The sequence below is a fragment of the Triticum aestivum genome, chromosome 5B (assembly GCF_018294505.1).
Source record: "Triticum aestivum cultivar Chinese Spring chromosome 5B, IWGSC CS RefSeq v2.1, whole genome shotgun sequence".
In the NCBI taxonomy this organism is placed as follows: Eukaryota; Viridiplantae; Streptophyta; class Magnoliopsida; order Poales; family Poaceae; genus Triticum; species Triticum aestivum.
Window position 1 is genome coordinate 439491568 of NC_057807.1, and position 21170 is coordinate 439512737.

Sequence of the window (21170 nt, forward strand, 5' to 3'; positions counted from 1 at the left end):
GCACCGAAGAGGAAACAAGGACACTGCATAGGCCCGCGCCCGCCTGGCACCCGCCTGGCTTCGGTCGTCATGGCTTGCATCACGGGCACCTCGCGAGGTACCCCTGCCTTGATCTCTGCCTCCTCGTGAGCCTTCCTGACGAGGATGCGCCTGAGGAAGCTGCTTGTCGTCCGCCCCGCAAGGCTTGGCCCCTCGCAAAGGTCTTGAGCCTGAGTTGATGAAGATGGGACGTACTGGGCCACTCCTTGAGCCACGCTGCAGGCCACAGGCAGGCAAGTCTGGGTACCCCCGTTCCTAGAATGCCGACATACACAAGGCTTGCATATCTTTCATTGATAAAAAAAAGAATGGGTACATGTGGTACAACACATGGCACAAACACAAGAAGGCATGACATGGTGCCTGGAGCAGAGAGATAGGGGATGCCTGGCCACAACAGAGCATACAACACAGCTAAATTCACCCAACCCCGAACTAAAGATACATGCCGAAACTAATAAGATGTCCAACATCATCCATCCATGGGGACGTCGCGAGCGAGCAAGATGACAGCTTCATGAAGGAGAACGACACCGTGACATTGTTGTCGTCCAATCTGAAGAACCAGACCTAGGGTTTCGCCTGAGCTCGAATAGGGGCGCAGATAAAGGCCATGGTAGCGCCTCTAAGAAGGGAAACGACACACACAGTGTCATCGCTACCAGCATCGGCAAGTCGAGCAGGAATTTTGCCCTGGTCCTAGTCCGAGCAATCCCATGGCCGCCGAAAACAGGAATTGGAGATGGGGAAGCCATGTCATGGGTTAAAACCGTCATCGTAGGAGAGGTGGGGCTAGACCTTCCACAGGAGGGTGGCACCCGACGCCGCCTGGCACACGAGCTTCGGATCTGGCATGAGGCGAGGTGTGGAGGAGGACATGGCCGAGGAGGTGGCCGGGCATAAAAAGCCGCCACGAGGGAAGCTGATGCGGAGCATCCCACGTTCATCCCCATGTACACTATGACTACTCCCCTAGCCCCAAGTGGACATACAATGAGACCTCTAACATACGCCATTGGACACAAGGTGAACCCGTTCCTAAATGCTTACTGAGGGAGTCCCGGACTAGGGGGTGTCCGGATAGCCGAACTATCATCATCGGCCGGACTCCAAGACTATGAAGATCCAAGATTGAAGACTTCGTCCCGTGTCCGGATGGGACTTTCCTTGGCGTGGAAGGCAAGCTTGGCGATACGGATATGTAGATCTCCTACCATTGTAACCGACTTTGTGTAACCCTAGCCCTCTCCGGTGTCTATATAAACCAGATGGCTTTAGTCCATAGGACGAACAACAATCATACCATAGGCTAGCTTCTAGGGTTTAGCCTCCTTGATCTTGTGGTAGATCCACTCTTGTAACACACATCATCAATATTAATCAAGAAGGACGTAGGGTTTTACCTCCATCAAGAGGGCCCGAACCTGGGTAAAACATTGTGTCCCTTGTCTCCTGTTACCATCCGCCTAGACGCACAGTTCGGGACCCCCTACCCGAGATCCGCCGGTTTTGACACCGACATTGGTGCTTTCATTGAGAGTTCCTCTGTGCCGTCACCATCAGGAAGGATGCCTTTTCCCGTCTTTAAAGACGGCACCGTCGTCAAGGGAGCTTTGGCCGCCGGCCAGACTATCCGGCTAGGCGGTTTTCTTATGACCGCCTGTTCGGCCACCGCTCCGACAATGACCTCTCAGGTCATTAAAAGCGATCTTCACGTCAGCTCGGAATTCGCCGAGCAGCTAGATCCGATTGAGCTCTCCTCCGTAAACGAGCTCTTGGATCGCATCGCCGCCCTGGGAGTCGCTACCGACTACGATCAGATTGGGCTTAAAACCGATCTGAGAGAAATTAACTCTCCCCAGGTTACCCACCACGTTGTTGTGGTAGAGGAACAATGCGGCGACTCTTCTTCTATGTTAAAAACCAACTATGTCCGGATTCCCGATCCCTCCATGCCGGATTCCCGCGGAGGGACGGACGCTAATCAAATACTGAACCTAAAGTCAGGCATCGGACCAGATTTGTTGGAAAGCGTCCAGCAAACCAAGCTTCCGAATCCGGAAGCTTCTTGGCCTTTGAGCCTCAGATCGGGCGGGGTTCCGAACTTGATTCCACCCGCCCACCCAAACATAAGCGATCTATCTCAAATACGGCAAGAGCCCGATGAAACAGTACATCATTACTGGGCCAGATTCCTCCTGGTTATGAACAGGATAAAGGACTGCCGTGAAGAAAGCGCGATTTCAATCTTCTGCAACAATTGCACGGACAAGGGAATCATAAACGCCATCAGTCGTCGCGAAGTTACACGCTTCGTCGACCTAGCGACCATTGTACAAAAATACTGCGCGATGGAGAGTGCCTGGAAAACCGAAACTAGGTTTTGGGACAATCCGGCCCTGAATACAACCCCAGTCCGAAATAAAAGGGTGCGTCATACTCAAGCACCTGGGTTAAAAACCAAAAAGCAAAAAACCCCTAAAGGGTACGGAACCGTACTGGAGGGATGGCTCAACGGACCCTGCAAAATCCACAGTACGGAGGGCGCCACTCCAACACATAGCCTTCGAGCATGTTGGATATTACGGCAGGTGGCCAAAAGTGGCGAAGGCTTTTTAGCCCCGGGCAACCAGCCCAGCAGCACCAGTACGGTATTAACAGTCTTCGAGACTTTCGCATCAAATAACATGCGGAAACGAACAATCCGCAGCCTCGCCGAAGTCTACCAAGTAGCAACAACAAATCCATGGAGTGACACGGCTATCACCTTCAATGCCAGCGACGAACCTAAATTCCGAACAGCTAGAGCACCAGCCGCATTGGTCCTCAGTCCGATAGTGGACGGCTTTCGTCTTACCAAGGTACTCATGGATGGCGGCAGCGGATTAAACCTCATCTACGAAGAAACTCTTCAAAAAATGGAAATTGACTGGAGCCGCATCGAGCGGAGCAGCACAACCTTCAGGGGAATAATCCCTAGTCGAGAAGTACGCTGCACAGGAAAAATCACACTAGATGTAGTGTTCGGCTCGCCGGACAATTACAGGTCCGAAGAGGTCACGTTCCAAGTGGCCCCATTCGGCAGCGGATATCACGCCTTGTTAGGGCGAGAGGCATTCACAATCTTCCAAGCTATACCCCATTACGGGTACATGAAGCTCAAAATGCCCGGACCCAATGGAATAATCACTCTCGCCAGTGATCCAGATACAGCACTCCGCGCTGAAAATAAGACAGCCGCACTGGCCCTAGAGGCATTATCCGAAGCCCTAGCGGCAGAGGAACTAACTGCGCTGCGCTCCACGGTGGATAGGGACGATGTGATACTCGACAAGAGGTCCAAGTCCACCTCTTTCAAACCAGCAGACGAAATAGTCAAATTTCAGGTCCATCCAACGGACCCCACAAAGACGGCATCCATTGGGGCACAATTAAATCCTGATGTAGAAGCCGCACTACGAGAATTCCTCCGGGAAAATTGGGACATTTTTGCCTGGCACCCTTCAGACATGCCAGGAATCCCACGCAGGCTGGCAGAGCACAGCCTAAATATCCTAAAAGGATTCAAGCCAGTCAAACAAGCTCTTCGGCGATTTTCCGAACCCAAAAGACAGGCAATGGGAGAGGAGCTAGCCAAGCTCTTAGAAGCCGGATTCATCAGAGATATCAAACATCCGGACTGGCTAGCCAACCTAGTAATGGTACCAAAAAAGGACAAATCCTGGCGCCTCTGCGTCGATTTCAAAGACCTTAACAAGGCCTGTCCAAAGGACCCTTTCCCTCTCCCTCGCATCGACCAAATCATCGATGCTACCGCAGGGCACGATTCATTGTGCTTCCTCGATGCATACTCCGGATACCATCAAATCAAGATGGCGGAAAAAGACCAGGCCGCAACGGCATTCATTACTCCATATGGGCCATTCTGCTTCAACACAATGCCCTTCGGACTCAAAAACGCCGGCGCAACATATCAGCGCATGATTCAGACATGTCTGGCTACCCAGATAGGCAAAACAGTAGAGGCATACGTAGACGATGTGGTCGTCAAGACCAAACACGTCGAAACTCTAGTAGACGACTTGAGGGTGACATTTGACAACCTCCGAGCATATGACATTAAGCTCAACCCGGAAAAATGTGTCTTCGGAGTACCAGCCGGAAAGCTTTTGGGCTTCATTGTATCCGGTAGAGGAATTGAAGCAAACCCAGCCAAGATCCGAGCTCTGTCACAATTGGATATCCCAAAAGACCTCAAGCAAATACAAAAACTAACTGGGTGCGTAGCGGCTCTAAGCCGCTTCATCTCCCGTTTGGGAGAAAAGGCTCTGCCCCTCTATCGCCTCCTCCGGCGCACCGAACACTTCGAATGGACGGATGCCGCCACGGCCGGACTCGAAGAAATCAAGGCCATACTGGCAACAAATCCGGTCCTGGCCGCGCCCAACCTGGGCGAACCTATGTTATTATATATCGCAGCAACACATCAAGTTGTCAGCGCGGTACTCGTCGTCGAACGAGAAACAGAAGGGCACAGATTCCCTCTTCAAAAACCAGTGTACTACGTATCCACTGTCTTAACTCCATGCAAGTCCCGGTACCCACATTATCAAAAGATAGCGTATGCGGTGTTCATGGCATCCCGGAAGCTGCGACACTACTTTCAAGAGTGTTCCATAACGGTGGCCTCCGAAGTACCTCTCAACGATATTATAAACAATCGCGACGCAACGGGCAGGATTGCAAAATGGGCCATTGAGCTCTTACCATTTGACATAACCTACAAACCACGGCGAGCTATAAAATCGCAAGTTCTGGCTGACTTCGTCGCCGAATGGACCGAAGCCGAACTCCCTAAAGAGTACGGCGCGTACTCCAATTGGATCATGCATTTCGACGGATCCAAAATGTTGGCTGGCTTGGGGGCTGGCGTCGTCTTGACGTCCCCAACTGGAGACACAGTCCAATACGTACTTCAAATAATGTACATGGACTCCAACAACGCAGCCGAATACGAGGCCCTTCTACACGGCCTCCGGATGGCAATCTCCATGGGCATTCAACGCCTAGAGGTGCGCGGGGATTCAAACCTCGCAATATCCCAAGTAAATGGAGACTTTGACGCCAAAGATCCGAAAATGGCAGCTTACCGCAACGCCGTCCTAAAAATGTCAGCTCGGTTCGAAGGACTCGAATTCCACCATGTAGCCCGGGATAATAACCAGGCAGCAGACGTGTTAGCACGCATCGGCGCAAAACGCGACGCCGTCCCTCCAAACATCTTCCTGGAACGGCTCTTTAAGCCATCCGTATTATGGGAAGAGGAGTCCGGAAATAACAATCCGGAGCCAGCTGCAGCACCTAACTCAGACAATTCTGACACAATCGGCGGCTCAGCAAATGAAATAACACCTTCAGCCCACGAAATAATGGCAGTAATTGCCCCGTGGACGGAACCATTCCTAGCCTACTTAATTAGGCAGGAACTTCCCGAAGACCAAAATGAGGCCCGCTGCATAGTTCGGCGATCTAAAGCCTACAAGGTCCATGAGGGAGAACTTTATAAGAAAAGCACAACCGGAGTCCTTCAAAGGTGTATCTCCGAAGAGGAAGGGCGTAATCTCCTGGCTGAAATTCACGCCGGACTCGGCGGGCACCACGCTGCAGCCCGGGCCCTTGTAGGCAAGGCCTTCCGTACAGGATTTTATTGGCCGACAGCCCGGGCAGATGCTCAGGACTTAGTCCAACGATGCGTCGGTTGCCAGCTCTTTGCTAATCAGAGCCACATGCCACCCACCGCCCTCAAAACTATACCCATCACCTGGCCGTTCGCGGTCTGGGGGCTTGACATGGTTGGACCCCTTAAAGGGGGAACCCACAAGCACAAATACTTATTGGTCATGGTGGACAAATTCACCAAATGGATTGAAGCCAAGCCGGTTAAAACGGCAGAATCCGGACCTGTGATAGATTTCATATCCGGGGTAGTACACCGTTTTGGCGTCCCCCACAGCATCATCACTGATAACGGCACGAATTTCACGGCCGACGAGGTTAAACTCTGGTGCAAAAATATGGGCATCAAGCTCGACTACGCTTCAGTCTATCACCCCCAAACTAACGGTCAAGTCGAGCGAGCAAATGGTCTAATCATGAGCGGCATCAAACCCAGACTAGTGCGGTCCCTCAAGGAATCTAACACGCACTGGGTAGAGGAGCTCGACTCCGTACTCTGGGGGCTGCGGACCACGCCAAACCGAACTACCGGATTCACACCATTTTTTATGGTGTACGGCGCAGAGGCAGTTCTGCCCTGCGATATAATTCATGACTCACCTCGCGTGCGCATGTACGAAGAAAGAGAAGCCGAGCTGGATCGGCAGGACAGTTTGGACGCCTTAGAGGAGGAGCGGGACGTGGCAAAAGCTCGTTCCGCATTTTATCAACAGCAGGCTCGAAGATATCAAAGCAGAGAAGTACGGGCCAAAGCTTACAATGTTGGCGAACTTGTTCTACGCCTGCCGGACAAGAAAAAGGACAAACTTAAGCCCAAGTGGGAAGGTCCCTTCATCATCGACCAAGTCCTGACCGGCGGAGCATACCGTCTACGTAACGCATCTGACAACCGACTCGAGCCGAACCCATGGAACGCAGCCCGTCTCCGAAGATTCTACGCCTAACGCCGGACTCAGAGTTCGTCTCACTCCTCCGTCCACCTTTTTACATTTTCACTGTCTCTTGTCCCCCTCCTTCTTCCCACTTTTTTTCAATACCTTTGATAGGCTGATTTGCGCATTGTTCGCACACACTTGATGTGCTCCTAGCACTCATTATACCTGGGGGCTTCTTTAACAGAAGCTTATTTATACGGGCTTCATGCCCAACACATGTGTCATACTTCCGCATGTACCTTTTATTCACCATTATATGCATCGATATGACTTAAGTTTTGGCCAAGCTGGGTTGCCTGGCTCCTGTGCTTACCCCTACGTTCCCGATTGTTCGGCTAGGAGGTAAAGGGAGCACCTCTGCGATTGTTACTGCCGGGTCAGCCGGATGTGTACCTCAGACTGGGTGAAGCCGAAAGCTAGCGTTCTTAAGAGAATATTCGGTCGGTGACTTGAAAGATGATTTATTACTTACTTATTTATTTGCCCCCAGATGCTTTTTCTGCTATTTTCGCAGTCCGGACATGCACTTTAGGGCATGCCTCCCAGGGAAAGGAACCCTTAACGGAACTATTCTCCCTGGAAGATGTTTCTTACTAACCATGTAATATAACATAGCTAGTTGGGCACTTGTCTGATAAAGCAATTATGACCCCGACGCCTTGTCTCCACGCATGCCCCGGTTCTTCTATAACCGTAAGGGTATTCGGACACACTCCGGACTGTTGGGTCCCGAGGTTGAAGCGAAAAGGTCCGCAAAGACAAACGATCTACAATCCGGCTAGAAGGCATTTTACATGTCATTTCAAATTACATCGTCAAACTGACTGATTGTACTCCTCTTCAATCCCATCTAACAGGCTGTCTAATTTACAGTCCTGTTGGGAATATTTCGCGGCCAGTTCTACTTGGCCGTACATCAAGCTCACAGGGATCTCCTTCCCATCAGGCCCCGCAGGTCCGACCTCGGCCATGTGGTTTGGGTCAGCCTTCGGGTACCGCGTCTTCACCATGGCCCAGGCCTCCCTGGCGCCTTGACGGCAGGCCGATATCTTCCACAGACGGAGGCGTCGCCGTGCTCCCTGAAGCTTCTCAGCAAGCCCTCCAAGGCCCTCGGGTAGGGAGACGGAAGGCCATAAAGCCTGAACGACGCCACTCATCGCCTGCCGAACACGTTCGAGCAGTTGCACCAGCTCGGGAAGTTGGTCACCCGTTGAACCAGGCATTTCCTCCGCAGGGCGACCTGTGAGCACACCTAAAGACACATTTCTGTCAATCGACTTCCTCGCCGAATTCTTCTTTTCAAAGGAATTTGCTCAAGCACTTACTATAAATGCCGCGACGAAGCCGCTGATTCTCCTTCACGGAGCCAGACAGCTGGGCCCGAACACCTTTCAGCTCTTCTCCTAGCTGGGTGTGGGCATCTTGGAGCTTGTTTCTCTCCTGCTGCACCTTCATAAGCACCCTCTCGCCGGCCTTTAGCTGACGCAGTAGCTGTTGCTTGTCCGGATCTAGTCCGGCGCCCTCTGCAATATTATTGTCAGATTTACGCACACGCCGCACTTTGTTAACTACTTATCTTTTCGAAGTACGTATTACCAGCGGGGGTCTCTGTGGCTCCCCCTGTGGTGGCTAGTGCGGCCTCAAGTTGGGCCTTGCACTCTTGGAGCTCCTGGGACAGGTGGGTATTCTTCTCCGTAAGATCCTGCATAATAAATGATCCTTAAATCAGTTATTTTAACTATTTTAAGTCTCGGGGGCTACTAGCATATATAACTATTAAAATTACTTACCCGTATGTCCTTCACATACTGCTCCGTGGCTCTGGTTAAACCATCTTGAGCAGCACGGAGGTGCGCGTTTCCCGCATCAAAGGCATTCAACGCCTCCGGGGAGAAACACGCGTCACGAAGAACTGTCCGGCGACGCCTGTGATTCATGGCGCTCTCCACCTCAGACCGGGTGGCGGACAGCCTGTCGGCATCCTCCGTCGGAGGAGCATCCGGCTCTTGCCTTGTGTTCGCCTCCACTTCCGGACCACGCGATGGAGCATGGCTGGCGGAGGCTTGATTGGCAACCTCTCCGGACACTGTCCGGCGAGCGCTCTTTCTCCTGGAAAAAGTTATGAGCATTAATATACCTCCTAGGGATCCTTCCCTTAAAAACAACGGTGCGCCGTACCGTTGCGGCGACGTTTCGATTCGCGTCGCACTCCTCTTCCGCCTGCTGGGCCGAACTGACCCTTGCTGGTCAGCCGCCGCAGGTTCGGCTTCCCGCCTTAAAGGCACCTCCTGCGATGCACCATCAGTATAGGATGGTCAGAATTGAGCACGGATCAAATGATGGTGTCAAGACCTCGGTCGTAGTCACCTGGGAGGCCGGAAACAAACCGGGGTAGTCAGCCGTAATGGCGACTAGGGCATTGTCCATGCTAAGTTGGTGGAACACCCCGTCAATCAGCTCCACCTTTATGTCCGGATCCTCTTCGGAGGTCGGATCAAGGGATCGTTCCGGATCCTCGGGCTGTGGAGTTAGGCTTCGTATGCCCTCCACGTCCCGGCGCAGCTCCTGCGTCGAAATCACAAAGTAAAATACTTGACTTTGGAAGTATGGATCGGGTAGATAAACGTCCGCTTACCCAGCTCCGAGGGTTATTCATGGAGAATCCGTTCAATGGATTCGTGCGGAGAAAGTCCTCCTCCTCCCCCTTGTACAAGCCGGACAGGATCTTTGCCAGATCGGCTGCCGAGCTCGGCCCTCTGCGGCCATGACGGGTGGCGTCGTCTTCCCCGTTGAAATCCCACATAGGGTGGCCCCTATATTGGAGTGGCTGCACCCCTCGCATAATGCACGTGGCCATGATTCCAATCATGGTCAATCCGGAGTGGGCCAGTAACCTAATCCGGCCCATCAGATAATGGACGCTCCCATCATCCTCCCGTTGAGGGCTCCGCGGGCGCCAACTCAGGCGTTTCTTCAAGGGAGCATTGCTGAACTCCGGGAGGCCGATCCGAACTGGATCCGGCAGAGGGGCGTCCTCCATGTAGAACCATTCCGAAGGCCAGTCTTCGGACGCCTTCTTCGGGGTGCCGGATAGATATCCGGTCCCAGCGATGCGCCATATTTCGGCTCCGCCCACTTGATATATCGACCCCTCATAAGAACGGGGTACGAGGCAAAACAATCTCTTCCACAGCGCAAAATGGGGCTCGATGCCCAGGAACAGCTCGCAAAGAGCTACAAAGCCCGCGATGTGCAAAATGGAGGCAGGTGTGAGGTGGTGAAGCTGGAGTCCGTAGAACTCCAGGAGCCCCCGGAGAAACGGATGTATGGGAAATCCGAGTCCCCTTATTAGATAAGGGACGAAGCATACCCGCTCTCCTTTGGAAGGGTTGGGGACGCTCTCCGCCTGCTTTCCACCCTTGAAGGTGGCCAGTCCGGCTCGAACCGGAACCATGAAAGCTGGGGGAAGATATCCCTCGGTTTGGAGCGCCACTAGCTCGCTGTGTGGAACTGAGCATCTCCCCCAATCTCCTGGCTTAGGGCTGGGAGCGCGAGAGGAGGAGCCGCGTCGACTATCCATGATGGAATGGATTTTTGTCAGAGGCGCTTCGATGAGAACTTGCGGATGGAGGATGGTGTGAGCTGGATCTAGATCCTCGCCTCTCTTATAGGCGGCTCGTTCGCACGGCTAGGGGGTAAAATGTAAAAATACCCTAGCTTTTCGCATTCATACGACACGTGGAAGAAGGCCATTATTGGGCGTAGAAGCCAAGGAGCGCAACATTTATAAGGAAGCCGGACACTATTCGACAGGAACATGAAGTTTGAAGGAGAACCCGCCTTGCAACGCCGAAGACAATATACGCGCCGGACTCGTCGTCGTTGAAGCCCGGTTCGGGGGCTACTGAGGGAGTCCCGGACTAGGGGTGTCCGGATAGCCGAACTATCATCATCGGCCGGACTCCAAGACTATGAAGATACAAGATTGAAGACTTCGTCCCGTGTCCGGATGGGACTTTCCTTGGCGTGGAAGGCAAGCTTGGCGATACGGATATGTAGATCTCCTACCATTGTAACTGACTTTGTGTAACCCTAGCCCTCTCCGGTGTCTATATAAACCGGATGGCTTTAGTCCATAGGACGAACACCAATCATACCATAGGCTAGCTTCTAGGGTTTAGCCTCCTTGATCTCGTGGTAGATCCACTCTTGTAACACACATCATCAATATTAATCAAGCAGGACGTAGGGTTTTACCTCCATCAAGAGGGCCCGAACCTGGGTAAAACATCGTGTCCCTTGTCTCCTGTTACCATCCGCCTAGACGCACAGTTCGGGACCCCCTACCCGAGATCCGCCGGTTTTGACACCGACACTTCCCCTTTCCACTTGTGCGAGACATGGTTGCTACCTAATGCAAAGACACTATGTATGCTCAGGAACCGAGGAGACAACCATGGAGATGCTCGAAGCATAGGACAACTCCACACGGAAGCGGATCAGGAAGTGCCTCAAGTGGAGTCGCCGCGGAGCTACAACGGCCGGACATTCGGCAGGAGCCCGGACATCTGGCGCCACTAACCAGAAGAAGACCAGAGAGAGACGGACGTCAAGCGACTCTACAGCGGCCGGACATCCGGCCGACCCCCGGACATCCGGCGCCCCACGACGGGCCGGACATCCGGCACCTGCCCAGAAATCCGGCGCAGACTATCCAGAGAGCACCGAGACCGACTCCACCAGCCCGGACATCCGACCCACTAGCCCGGACATTCGCGTCTCGGGAAGGCCCGGAAATCCAGCCCGACGCCCGGACATCCGCCCCCCTGCCCGCGTGCAGCGCATCTGGGTCGAGGCCCATGTACCCATTCGTCCCTTAGACTATATATACTCCTTCACCTCATCCTAGTTAGGGTTAGCATTGGTTTAGCTCATTTGAGATAGAGCTTTGCTCATCCATATGGATCTCCTCCTCATGAGAGACTGCGGCCTCTTCGGAGAAGATCCACCTGGTTCAAGACCCCTTTACGGGAAGATCCCCTTGCGTATTCAAGACCTCCTCTCGGAGAAGAATCGGTTACCCTTTGTATCGTCCTTTGTTGACTTTGAATCTTGTATCACTCTTTGTGTTTCGATGATCTAGCGCATGTGTGACTTTGTTCTTGTTGGTTGAGTGTTCTCGTGTGTTTTTCTCTCGTTCCCCTCCTCGTGTTCTTCGTGCTCCTCGTAGGGATCCTCTCCAAACGTGAAAGATCGGCCCCTAGGGTTCCGCCCTACATCAGAAGCGATGGCGATCAGTGATGCTGGCAAGCAAGGAACTAGAGAGGACATAGATCCGAGTCATCGTACCCACAACATCATGTCACCTAACAATGCATCCACAGACTTTTTCTGTAGATAAAATCAAAGAACGCCCACCCATTACAGTGTGAAAATCACAAATACTGCCATTAGAGATAACAAAAGGGACAATACATGTAACAAACGTTGGCTCAACTAAATCATGTGCATCTCAGACGGGTAGAATACCAACCTGCGGGTGGATGTCACACCGAGTACTCCATTGTGACTGCAAATCCGTTTGTAGCATACTGAGCTGCAAAAAAGGGGATTAGTAGTAGAGGGAGGGAGAGAGAGAGAGAGAGAGAGAGAGAGAGAGAGAGAGAGAGAGACCCGCGGGTTTAGCAGCCATCGTTGAGGTCAGAGGCCGCCCAGGGCGGGGAGGATTGTTAGGTGATGATGGTGGGCCACGAAGGCGGACGACAGGGAGCTTGACCACCGAACCCTAGGCAAGGGCCAGGAATGACGCGCGAGCTGGGGCGTCGTGGGCGTGTCTGGTGCTCCTCCGGTTGATGGTGATGCCGAGCTCGGATTCCTCCTCGTGATGGATGTGTCGAGGGGAGGAGGCAAGGGAGGCGCGAGGGGGAGTGGCGGTGGGGGCGACGCCGTCCCTCTGGTTGCTTCCTTCACAGCACCGGCGGGTAGGATCTGGACGGCTGCTGGGTAGGGATGCAGGCGCCGGGCTAGTGCAGGGAGAGAGAGAGAGCGCGAGGTAGGAGGAAGAGGAGGAGGGGGGAGGTGCGAGTGTGCGAGGAAAGACGGCTAGGTTTTCTCTCCACAGGAGTGGCCTCCTTTTATACCATAGGAAGCAAAATGACAAAAATGACCCGGGGGTGCTGGAATTACATGCGGTGGCAAGCCGGGAGTGGAACTATTCATTGCGACAGTGTTCTCAACTCGATCCGACGGTCGGGATCGTCCGGAGGTGAGATCCGACGTGTGGAATTGCATCAATAAAACGATTCGATGGTCGAAAATCGCTGAGCTCCGAGATAGGTCCGTTTCCCCCTAGGTTATTGTTTCTTGATTTTGCTTTCATTTTGAATTTTGGCCCCCGTTGATGCCAGCTCAAAACTGAAAAACCCAAGCATCCCTGCCCTGCCAAGCTGGCCCCACTCTGTGGAGGACCGCACTTCATTTTTTTTTTTACCAACGGAGCCTTCTCCAGGAAGACTCGAGTCCATCCACTCTCTTCCGCAGTCCCGCAGTGTGCCAGACACGCACGCACGCACGCACAGTGCAGCCGGCTCGCCGGCGGAGGGAGAGAACCGGAGAAAGGGGAATGCCTCGGCGGTGATCGCACCTGATAGGAGGGGCAAGTCGCCGGTGCAAGGGGTTCCGGCGTCGGCCGCCGTCGACGGGTTAGAGGGCGCCAGGCGCCGGCGGTGGAGTGGGCCTAGGCGACCGCCGTGTAGGGGAATGGCGAGGCTGCGAAGGAGGGGGAGGGGGAGGTGGAGGGGCGTGAGGTGGCTGAGCCATTACTCATCGGGGCAAAGCATTCTGATCGTCGGAGACGGGGATTTCTCCTTCTCGCTGGCTCTCGCCGCCGCGTTCGGGACCGGCCGGAACATCGTCGCGACGTCGCTGGACTCCTATGGTTCGATCCTTTGCGCTCTCTCCTTCAGCAGGACTAATGCTGCTTTCTTTAAGCATTTGGGTTCTTTAATAGTACTACTAATTACACCTAGGGTTTCAAGAAACGGAATCCTGGAGGGGTAGGGTGCATACAGGAGTATAATGTGTTGCTTTTAGGCGATCTTCTATTTTCCGTTGCATTAATTTTAGGAGTCTAGGAGAATTTGGTACATTCTGTTGATTAAGAAGGATTTGATGCACTTTACACTGTTGAGGTAAAGTTTACTGATTGCTGACTCTGGTGATATAAGAGCTAGCACAGCTTATGCTCTAACATGAAGTGGGAGAGATTTTATGATGGAAAAAAAATCTATCTTGGTAGTCGCTCCGGGTTTCTTATATGCATCTGCAGATTAAAGAATTTGTTAACGATTTTCATATATAACTGAAACTATTTACTGAGACCTGTTTGGGTGATCTCTTGCTGTTTCTTACTGTTAGAAATTTTTTATCTTGGGCGGAGCATGTGCATCCAGCAACACTATTTCTATTTCAAGTTATTTCTTTATTTCAGTTATGGAACCAGATGTAGTGAACACTGTAATTTGGGTAAGTTTTATGTGGAAACGAGCATTGTTTTGTTTCATATGGTTCTTGTAGCCCAATATATCCAAATATTATGTTTTCAGCTGCTATAGTGCTATGTTGTGTCAAAAGTGATTCAACAATTTCGTGGTCAAAGGGTGATTTAGGATCTAACAAAACCTTTCGAACTTGAAAAAATGGATTAGGAGTGAACCTGTGAGAACAGACATGCAGCAAAACTCTGTGCCAGGCTAGCCCAAAATAAACATCCTGGTGTATTTCCATGTGACCACCACTTTTACTTCAGTTCCTTAGCAATTTTCTATCTTTTAATACTCCTCATTAATTCCTCGTTGAGGCCTCCATATGCATTAAGCTGCCCTGCTTACCTTATATGCTCAGAGGGATAATTTGTTACTGTGATTTTGTGATCATTTTTACGTTCTTAGTTATATTTATCTATTTTGTTTCCCTTTTTGTTGCCAATCTTCTACAGAGGCTCTGTCTCGCAAGTATAGCAAAGCACAATCAAATGTAATGGAGCTGAAGAAAAGGCGCACCACGGTTTTGCATGGTGTTGATGCGGAGACGATGAAGGGTCATTCTAATCTGAAGATGAGACTATTTGATCGGATTGTCTTTAATTTTCCTCATGCTGGATTCCATGGAAAAGAGTGTGAGATGCATGTTGTCAGGTATGAGCACTCACTCCTCTTTGATTGTTATCTTTAGTTATCCCAGCTAATAATGGTTTTTTCATGGATTTTATAAGTTACAGTCATTTTTCTCATAAACTGATTGCATCACAATCTTTGTTTGGGGGTTACAGTTGCTTCAGTAGTCCTAGGGCCACATCTCTATTAGGAGCTAGGAGTTTCCATCATTGCTTTTCACCTCTAGTTATTTTTGCTTGCTGCTATACTTTATCATGAATTCTCCCATGTTGACAGTGTTGTTATTTGAAATGCACCGTAGTTATGTACTTTTGTATGCTCAGTATAAGAATAAATAACAATTTAGACAAGTTACACATATCATAGCTATGTGCTTTTACCAGTCAAGAGGTCATTCTAGATGATCATACAAGCTATCATAGACCAAGGACCAAGAACATTTTTTTGGGTTGGATTCGTGGACCTTCATGGTAGTTTTGCTAGTTCATTCTCTTCATATGCACCAATGAAAGACATTTGAGTTACAACTTACAACATGAAGTTGTTCTTATAAGTTGCAGGCATAGTTTTTCAGCATGTATGTAGTAAGACTGATACGATTGACCACAAGAACAATAATTTCTGTTGGTGATCCATTGCATTTTTAACCCAAAATGGTCGAGGCAACCTAAATATTTGAAAATGTGAACAAATTCTGGGATGTCTAATGTGCTGTAAAATGTATGCAAATATATAAAATAATAATGCACGAGTATGGAGGTTTCTGTTCTGTGCGGAAAAGAAGAGAAGAGATAAGTGAATGATGTGCCCATACTGTAGTGGACACTTTAGCATGATTTTTCGTAGGTGCATTTTATAGCATGGCTTACATACATGTTCCCCCCCCCCCCCCCCCCCCCCGATATTTTTGGGGAACCTTTTCTTGGGTCTGTTGGTTTCCTGTTTACTTGACCCTAGAACCCTTTTGATAACCTAATGTTTCAATAAGCTACCATTTGAATCTTTTGCTCTGATCCTAGGTTGCATAGGGAGCTTGTGAAGGGGTTCTTTGTCAATGCACGAGAGCTGCTTCAGCCGGATGGTGAAATCCACATTAGCCACAAGACAGGATATCCTTACGACGGGTGGAGTATCGTGCAACTTGCCTCCGAATCTTCTCTGGCTATGATTGACATAGTTAGTTTCCAGAAACAAGACTACCCCGGCTATAGCCCAAAGAGAGGAAATGGTTCAAAGTCCAACAATACTTTCCCTCTTGGTGACTGCAACACATACAAGTTTGTCGCGAAACATAATGTTGCTCAGGGAGAACATGCATGCCACTGCTATATGTGCCGAGATAGGTATTTCTCGCCATACTTTGACTATGCGAGTGGTCTCGCCACACTCGGAGTTGGGCATGGGGGGCACCTTGCATATTGGTGAAATTCAGTGAACTGGTCGTAGTAGTACGTACTAAGGGTGTGTTAACAAACTAGTTCTGAAACCTGGGATGCCTTTGGTGAACTTGATGTGGGACGACTTTTCATGTGGCGGAGCACCTTTGAACTTCCATGGTCCATGGACAATCATATCACTGTGTAACTGACTAGATGTAACGTTGAATTAAAGTATGAACAAGATTGTGGTGATGTAAATGCAAGCATTTCTGTTGCAATGGTTTGTTTTTCCCTGTTTCCTGTTGCCAAGTTTGGAGCTGCTTTATTCACTGGCCTGCGTATTCATTTTGCGGGTTGTTATCCCTTCCAGCAAAGGTCACAGATTCAGTGAAAACATGGCAGAAAAAACCCTCTAAATTACTCCCATGTACTCCCTCTGTCTCATAATATAAGAACGATTTTGACACTAGTGTAGTGTCAAAAACGTTCTTATATTATGAGACGGAGGGAGTAGTATATTCTGGCGAACGATTTTGACACTAGTGTAGTGTCAAAAACGTTCTTATATTATGAGACGGAGGGAGTAGTATATTCTGGCGAGACGGTTTGTGGTTTTTAGGATTGAGTTATAATTTGACTGATAACTTTAAAATCCAAATCTCCTATTCAAATTAAAGGAGCTCCCGTTGCTCCCCAGTGTCATCGTGCGCTACGTACGTATTTTTTTCCTTTAAAAGTACGCTTGGCGGTGACAAACTGCCACATTGCACTTAAAACGAACTGTTCACACATCAGTACATCTGACGCATGCGTGCATCCCTTGGCGTTTCAGATCCCCATTACTGTATGACAATTAATGGAAGCTCCATCCCAAGAGACGTGCGATGCGAGAGCACAACCCAAGGCGACACATCACAAATGCAGCTAGCTACACTAGCTACCCCTTCGTCTCCCCGCCATCTACAAATAAAAAGCCCTCGGTCTGATCCGAACTTGACCCGAGTCAACACGCTCATGGCACACACTGCTGAGTGCTGACACTGGGCTGTGGCCTCGCTCTCGCCGGTGGAGTGGAATGGCGCCGCCGGTGCTGGAGGTGGCGCAGGCCATCGCCGTGGAGGGGAAGAAGGGCGCAAAGGGGGAGGTCAAGTGGCTGAAGCACTACTCCTTGGCGCAGAGCATCCTGGTCGTCGGCGACGGGGACTTCTCCTTCTCGCGGTCGCTCGCCACCGCCTTCGGCTCCGGCGAGAACCTCGTCGCCACGTCCCTCGACTCCTACGGTCCGACCATTTACCTCTTTCATTCCAACCTGCCTCTGCTTGATCTAATGTTATGTGATCTTGTTGACAATCTCTTGCATATGGACAGGTTATCTGAGAATCATGTACAGCCATGCGGAATCGAATGTAACGTCGCTGAAAAAGATGGGCGCCACAGTCTTGCATGATGTCGACGCGACAGAGATGAAGAGTCACGCCCATCTGAAGCATTAGAGCATCTCCAACAGCCGCGCGTAAAAAACCTATTTACCGCGCGCACTTTGGCCTGTTTAGCGCGGCCGACAGCGCTGGCTCCGGCAGCCGTGCTATAATGCAGCGCGCGCGCCGTTCCAGCAGCGCGCAAAAATACAGCGCGCGCGGCTCGTTGGACATTTAACATATATGATATTTTGGACACAAAATGAGTTTGAAACATTCATCAAAATGCAACTTGTCATCGTTGGTGGTGTAATTGCCCGCTCTTCCTTTCGGCGCGTTGACAATGCCCTCACCCTCCTCGTCCACCTCAAACTCATGGTCTTCGAAATGGATATCATTGGTTTGAGACCAATGCGAATTGTTGGACCCAACACCCATAGTTGACATGTATGCATCATCGTTGAGACTACAAAATTTTTTGAACAATGCAAATAAGCTATCTATATGTGATGATGCATTGAAAAAATAACAAGAAAAGAAAAGTTGGAATTTTTTTCACCTTGGGGGCATTTCGTCGAACATGTGGTGCGCGTCGGCGGCCCGCTCAACGAGTGAGCTCGCCGGCGCTTCGGTAGTCGCCGCGGCAGTCGAACGCCCTGCAAGCTTCTTTCCCCTCGCCTTCCTGCTGCCGGAGCCGTCCGCCGCCTTGTTCTTCCTCGCGGATGTTTTGCCCTTCTTCGGCCGCGCCGCATTGGGGACCTTCGGCGGTGCGGCGGCGGCACGAGACGGTGCCGGCGGCGCCGCCACCCGGCCTGCGGCGGCAAAAAGAGGCTGCGCGCGAGGCCGACGCTCGGCGGAGCTCCGGCGGTGACGACGCCAACGCTCCCCGCGCTAGGGTTTCCGGCGGCGGCGGCGGCGGGGGTGAGCGGGGTGCCTGTGCGCGCGTCCATGGGTGGGTGGCAGGGCGCCGGCGCCGGCGCGCGCGGGGCGTAGGAGGAGAGGAGAGAGTGCGGCCCGAGCGCTCGAGTGTGTCGCGCGCTGTAGCGGGCGTCCGAAATACACCGCGTGGGATAGTGTTTCCGACCGCGCGTCCAACTCATTATAGCGCGCGCGCCGTTTTTACGCGTCCGCTGGAGCGCACGCTAAAACGGACTAATTTACGGCGCGGCGGTAGTTTAGTGCGGCTGTTGGAGATGCTCTTAATCGTTTCGACCGGATCGTGTTCAACTTTCCTCATGCTGGTTTCACTGGACGCGAGACCACGTCCAATATGGTCAAGTATGCATACGCTCCTGCAATTGCAGTTTTCTTTATTTTTATTTTAATAAGATAGCTAGTACTGGTCAAGTAATGCGGACTTGTTGCGGTTGTTGTCAATTTAAATTTCATCAGTTTTGTATTCCGAATTAATCTTTGGACACTTTTGCTTTGATGTATACTGTAGTTCGCACAAGAAGCTCGTGATGGCCTGCTTCCGCAGTGCAAGTAGCCTGCTTCGTCCTGACGGCGAAATCCACGTCACTCACAGGACGGGACATCCGTACTACAGATGGGAGATCGAGCAATTGGCCTCTGAGTCTGCACTTGTCATGTTTGAGAAGGACTTTTTCTGGAAATACGATTACCCTGGTTACAACCAAAAGAGAGGATCTGGCTTGAGGTGCGACAAAGATTTCCCCATAGATGGTAGCTGCACTTTCAAGTTCCGCATGGAGCGCAAAGTGGACGAAAGTGCGTCGATTCCTCTTGCTGCTGCATTGGATCTGATGAAGCTTGAGGCTGTAACCAGCTCCGCCTAGCTACCTAGCTAGCTGGTGTGTATGAGCAAACAAGATGTATCAAGACCGCATCAAAGCCAGCTTTTAGGACGGCTGGTAGATCTCTAGTTGGTGGGCAAAGTATGAAATGCCCCTGTATGTTGAAGATAATGTTTAAGTACTGATTTGACATGGTTTATCTGATTATGTTGTATGCCGGTTAAAATGATATGATTTGCACCTTTTTTTTCAACAATAGCAAAATAGTTCTTTCGTTTATTGTTAATGATTTTAATAGATATAAAACTCTGCCAACACCCTCCTCACCCACCCACACAGAGGGAGATACTCTATAGTATGTTCCACCACTATTCATGAGCCAAAACCCTATTTTTGTCATAGTCCCAGCCAAGTAATTTGCTCTATCTTTATAACAACTATATAGAATTGCAATGCTTTCATTTCATCCCATCAGTTTTGATTTATTTGTTCGCATTGCTACACTTAACTTGACTAAAAAAGAATGGGAGTGGCTACAGGTCAGCTGACTGGCCCAAAATAGGTGTCAGTCGAACGGCACACACGACTTCATTCTGCACATAAGAAGCAACTGCTACCTGCCTCCGGTAAAAGCCTACCGCAAAATCACGCTCACAGATGCATGCTGCATGCAAGGATACCCACAATACAAATTGCGGAAGCACCCGAGGCAGCAGCTGCAGCATGAAAAGCAAGCAATTTTTGGGTAAAAACCAGGTAATGGCAAAATTTGCACGCAATTTACAAAGAAATTGCGCTATGTTATAATATGCAAAAATAAAGGTTTTACCATTAAAGAAATAAAATGAAATGAAATAGAATTAAAATGAAAACAAAATAATGAATTTTTCTAGGGAAGAATAAAACCCTTTAAGAAGAAAGGTAATAAAAATCAAAAACAAAGTAATGAAATTTTCTAGGGAAGATTCAAACCCTTTAGGAAAATAGAAAGTAAAAAAAAAACAAAATAATGAAGTTTTCTAGGGAAGAATGAAACCCTTTAAGAAGAAAGAAAATAAAAAACTAAAACAAATACAAAATAATGTAGTTTTCCATGGAAGAATGAAACCCTTTAAGAAAACAAAATATAGAAACTAAAACAAAATGATGAAGTTTTCTATGTAAGAATACAACCCTTTAAGAAGAAAGAAAATAAAAAAACAAAAAAAACTAATGAAGTTTTTGGAAAATGAAACCCTTTAAGAAGAAATAAAATTAAAAAATAACTTGCACACAAGAATGCCCTGAAATTTCACTTTTCTAATATGCCAAAAATAAGCATATACAGTGCAATGTTTGCTTATATTATAATTTACACACATGGTGTATAGTACTTGCGTGTATACTTACTTACAAACACAAAAAAGAATTCTAAGAAGAAATGAAGTATAGTGGCATTGGTACCACCCTTTAAGAAGAAAGGAATTCAAAAAATAATGATAGAGTTTGCACACAATTTACATATAAATTGCACTTTTTTAGTTATGTAAGAATAAACATACTATAGTGAATTTTACATAAAACAAAAAAATTAAACAAGGAACGAATAAGTGGCATTGGTATCGTCCTTAAAACAGGAAATGAATTAAAAACTAAACATAATAAAACAAATAAAGTTTTCTATGAGAGAATAAATTAGCGACATTGATATTACTCTTAAGAAGAAAGAAAATAAAGAAGAAACTTGTACACA

The 21170-nt window shown here is 49.7% G+C and overlaps 2 protein-coding genes across 2 annotated transcripts; both read left to right on the plus strand.

Annotated features, from left to right (window-relative positions):
- The first annotated feature begins 13196 nt into the window (after window positions 1-13196).
- LOC123116349 (heavy metal-associated isoprenylated plant protein 41) lies at window positions 13197-16535 on the plus strand. Its single transcript, XM_044537315.1, has 3 exons — window positions 13197-13647; window positions 14707-14905; window positions 15904-16535. The coding sequence occupies exons 1-3, from the start codon at window positions 13470-13472 to the stop codon at window positions 16307-16309; spliced, it is 783 nt and encodes a 260-aa protein (XP_044393250.1). The 5' UTR covers window positions 13197-13469; the 3' UTR covers window positions 16310-16535.
- Window positions 16536-17338: 803 nt separating this feature from the next.
- On the plus strand, window positions 17339-17803 carry LOC123114839 (heavy metal-associated isoprenylated plant protein 41-like). Its single transcript, XM_044536233.1, has 2 exons — window positions 17339-17543; window positions 17632-17803. Exons 1-2 carry the CDS (start codon window positions 17339-17341, stop codon window positions 17754-17756), a joined length of 330 nt encoding a protein of 109 aa, XP_044392168.1. The 3' UTR covers window positions 17757-17803.
- Window positions 17804-21170: the final 3367 nt, after the last annotated feature.

Coding starts and splice junctions, on each gene's coding strand:
- LOC123116349 (XM_044537315.1), top strand. CDS start 13,470: ATGGCGAGGCTGCGAAGGAGGGGGAGGGGGAGGTGGAGGGGCGTGAGG. Junction 13,648..14,706: donor GACGTCGCTGGACTCCTATG/GTTCGATCCTTT, acceptor AATCTTCTACAG/AGGCTCTGTCTCGCAAGTAT. Junction 14,906..15,903: donor TGTGAGATGCATGTTGTCAG/GTATGAGCACTC, acceptor CTCTGATCCTAG/GTTGCATAGGGAGCTTGTGA.
- LOC123114839 (XM_044536233.1), top strand. CDS start 17,339: ATGGCGCCGCCGGTGCTGGAGGTGGCGCAGGCCATCGCCGTGGAGGGG. Junction 17,544..17,631: donor CACGTCCCTCGACTCCTACG/GTCCGACCATTT, acceptor GCATATGGACAG/GTTATCTGAGAATCATGTAC.